This window comes from Prunus avium, chromosome 4 (genome assembly GCF_965620075.1).
Source record: "Prunus avium chromosome 4, drPruAviu1.hap1.1, whole genome shotgun sequence".
Lineage (NCBI taxonomy): Eukaryota > Viridiplantae > Streptophyta > Magnoliopsida > Rosales > Rosaceae > Prunus > Prunus avium.
Genome location: NC_142287.1, coordinates 26,155,607 through 26,159,548, shown reverse-complemented (window position 1 = coordinate 26,159,548; position 3,942 = coordinate 26,155,607). Strand labels below are relative to the sequence as shown.

The window sequence follows — 3,942 nt, the reverse complement described above, 5'->3', positions numbered from 1 at the left end:
ACATGAATTTAGAAAATGCCATAGGGTAATGAAAATCCAAGAATTCGAATCCCTTTTGCACTGCCCCAGTAATCTTCAGTTTCAAAACAGGGTTGAAAGACCAGATAAATAAAATAAAATGTGGGTTCTCTTATTTAATAGTATAGATGGAGAAATGAATATCTACTACCTCAGGAAGTGGTGCCAAATGAGAAGTTTTTCAATGGACTATCACACAGCCACGTGATGTTATAAATTCACTTATATTATAATAGTGTATTTAAGTATTAATAATATACCTTAGATCTAAGAAATATAATCCATGTCGTTTACCTGTGGGTTCCTTTTCATTGATGAGAAGCCTTTGGGCTCATCCATGTAGCTAGAATTCTCTTTTAAAGACCCATTCGATATGTTGTATTCACATTGATTTAATGTAAACATAATGAGCTATTAATATCATAACGATTCTAATTGAGTTATTTGTAGAAACATGTGAGAATGTCTCTTTACAATAACTTCCTTATTTATGAGTGAAATCATTGTTCACTAGTCTAGCATATTGCTGTTCTATATTGCCATTAGAGTTGCACATAGTTCGGGCAGCGAGCTTGTTGCATGCATGCGTTCTCAAAGGCAACCACCACTGGCAAATCCAACCCTCCCCCCAGCAACGTCATACACAACCTCGAACGTCTTCTGCTGAACATTCCCAAGTACTGCAAATTTATTATTAGCATCATTTCCAGCGAAGGCCAAGCAAACCTGGGAAGCACTGGATGAGTAAAATATACCCGTAGCATCCAACTTCAACTTCAGCCCTCCCTGAAAGTAAAATGCTATGTGTGGATACTTCACTGTCACATAACTACTAAGATCATAGCATGTATCCAGTACCGAAAGCGCCTGAGTTAACGGATATTTTGTCATCGCTTGACGAAACACATCCCGCAAAGCGCTGTAAGCCGCCACAGGCAAGCGGGTTATGACCGTCCCCGTGTCAATGATGGTCCCAGAAGATAAGAAAACCGAAGGTGAAATCCACAATTTACGTCCACCAACACTGATACCGACCAGGTTGAGGCCATAAAAAGATGGGTTTTGAGAGACAGTGGTGAGGGGCGTGAACTTTACGTGCTTAGAAGCTCTGCGGTCTTTGCCGAAACCAAGGTAACCGGTGGAGCTTGAAGTGGAGGGTAGACAATAAGAGAAAATGCGGCCATACTTGTTGGCTGTTTGTTGGACGAAGGAGATGTTGTGGCGCCCAAGTCCAAGAAACCCGGCGGAGCTCCCAAAGTTGCCTTGGTTGGTTTGGCCGCATCCAAAGAGGAACTCATCGAACACCTCAGTTGAAGTTAAGGTGAGGCTTTCTTTGCCGAAAAATCCAACAGAGAATGATTTGTCTCCATATTGCATGTCGTACATACACGTAGAGTTGTCAGTTGAGCAACGAGGTATTTTCTGTGTGACTCGAGTGAGCTGAGAGCAGACATTGGATTTACAGGAAATATTGACATATGAAGTGGAGATGGAAGGGTCAAAGAGGGACTCCATTTGTTTGTAGCAGGATCCAATGCATGGCCGACATTGAGTCCAGGAGAGGTCGCTTCCTGTGTCAAATATGAGCGAAAGTTTCTGCTGAGGTGTGCCTAGGCCCACAGTCACAATGTAGTCCCCAGAACTCACTATGTCACCGGAATTGACTGGCATTGTGGTGGCATCGTCGCTGTTCATTTTCTTTGAACCAAGCCGAGAGTGGATTGATTTGACCCGGGCTTGGTCTCGGTCGAGGATTTGAGTATGATTGGGAGTATTTTCTTTGTGTATTTGGTTGAGTTCGGAGCAAGGGCCATGTTTGTGTACCACTTTTAATGCTGATGCTTTATTCTCCTCACCTGGATTGAAATAGGTGATTCTGAATTCAAATGATCGAATATTCGTAATTAATTTCACATATATAACATTACTCATGAGGTCCTCAAGGAAATTAATTTTTTTTTTCTTTCAAGCTTATAACAGTTTATGATTTAGATTAAAATTAGCACATATTGACTTTTTTTCTCAAGCTTTTATCAATTGTAGTTTAATATATACATACATATATATATATATATATATATATATAAGCAATAATCTAAATTACTCTATTTATCTAATCTACCGGAAGGGGAGATTCAAACTTGAGTGCATGGGGACAAGCTCACTATTGTGACGAACTGGTCTAATCCGCCTCTGCCACCAATTGCTAGTTAGTTGTTATCTTTAAATAAAACCCATGTCGCAATAAATTAAAAAGTCAGTCCATCGAGTATATGCTAGTAAAAATCAACGGAAAAAGAACAATCAAAATTTTAAATTTTTTCATCATCTGGAAAGATTGCCTTTTCGTTATGGAAAGATGACAATCTACTTTTCCATTACTTCTAACGACTACATGCACATAGAGGTAAGGGCCTTTCATAGTTATGTGAATAACCTTTGGTGGAGGGGTTGCAGGTGGTTTCTGGTAGCAGAGACTTGACTTCAACTCTATGAATATGTTGAACAGCAAGGTCAGTTTTCATGTCTCTTTCTGCCAAGGAAATGCCAGTTTCCGAAGGGAATAGATTCAGGCATAGAAGAAGAAAGCAACGAATGAAATACTTGAGGAAGCAGAAGGTGGAAATATTAAGAGTTTTCATGACTGATAAGCTTTCCCTCAAAATTAGCTATGTTGCTCCTGGAATAATTAAGCATACTCTTTAGCTTTTATAAGAGAATTGGACAGAGTGGGTAATTATTAGTTCTTACGTTTCACCCATTATGTACCTTGACCAATAGTTAACATAGCATATTCCCACTAATCATGTAACATGACTAGCAACAATAACAACTGTGGGTGTATGGTGAGCATTGTACGCAACTGATATTTTTGATAATTTTGTATTATCATGAGCATCTCCATCCATTATCAAATTAATTTTTAGTTGAATATGTTAGCCTTACGGTTTTCAATATTGTTGTGCATATTTTGATGATAACAAATTGTTCGTTTTATCTAATGTATTTCAAGTGTGATAAGTTGTAAGGAGCAAGTATTTCCAATGGATCAAAAATACTGTACACATTGGAAGACATTTGGAACACTGAGCAAGAAGCCGACACTCAAGCAAATATTTCTTCAATACAGAAGAGTTAGGTTATTCTTGTAAAACTCTTTGTGAATTGGACATCTAAGGCTCTTTACCTAGATTGACTTTAGGTCCCTTCATGCATCCATATCCTACATGAAAAATTGTTCTATAAAATATTGGCTAAGTATGAAAAAGGGAGCATTTTTGCTCACCACTTTAATCATAGGTGTACTCTCACCACCATCCTCAATGCTTGACACATGTCCATAGACATAACCATAGTTAACTTTTGCTTTGTATTTATGGAATCATGATTATACCTATGGACACGTGTCAAACATTGAGGATGGTGGTGAGGGTACACCTATGGTTAAAGTGGTGAGCAAAAATGCACCCGTATGAAAAATGGTGTTTTAGAATAATCATTTTCTCAAGATAATTTTTGGCGGCTTTTATTCCTTACACATCAAATAAGAAAACTTGATTTTTTGAGATTTTTATATGAAGTATATATTGACTTAATAAGTCATCATTTTTAGTCTAAATCGTATGTTGACCTAAAACCGATTTTTTATATTTTGATTTGTTCGGAATTTGATTTTCTAGTATTTTTATTTGAATCCAAATGGGGGTACTTCCTTATTTACATTGTAAACTTAAGTAAATAGAGTAATATAAAAATAAATAAAAGTAAAAGGAGTACTTCCTTAACGGCTCTATTTTTCCTAACATCTATATTTTTCAAACGCTATATTTCTATATTTATAAATATGTATTCAGATTTGTTGTAAAAAAGAAAAATTCAACATATTCATCCAAGCCTACAAGCATTCATCATACTATGAATATC

At 37.0% G+C, this 3,942-nt stretch overlaps 1 protein-coding gene across 1 annotated transcript; it reads right to left on the bottom strand.

The window, feature by feature from the left end:
• Positions 1–451: 451 nt before the first annotated feature.
• On the bottom strand, positions 452–2,671 carry LOC110757579 (aspartyl protease family protein At5g10770-like). The gene is made up of 2 exons (XM_021959241.2): positions 2,456–2,671; positions 452–1,874 (listed from the first exon to the last, which is right to left on the bottom strand). The coding sequence occupies exons 1-2, from the start codon at positions 2,658–2,660 to the stop codon at positions 610–612; spliced, it is 1,470 nt and encodes a 489-aa protein (XP_021814933.2). The 5' UTR covers positions 2,661–2,671; the 3' UTR covers positions 452–609.
• Positions 2,672–3,942: the final 1,271 nt, after the last annotated feature.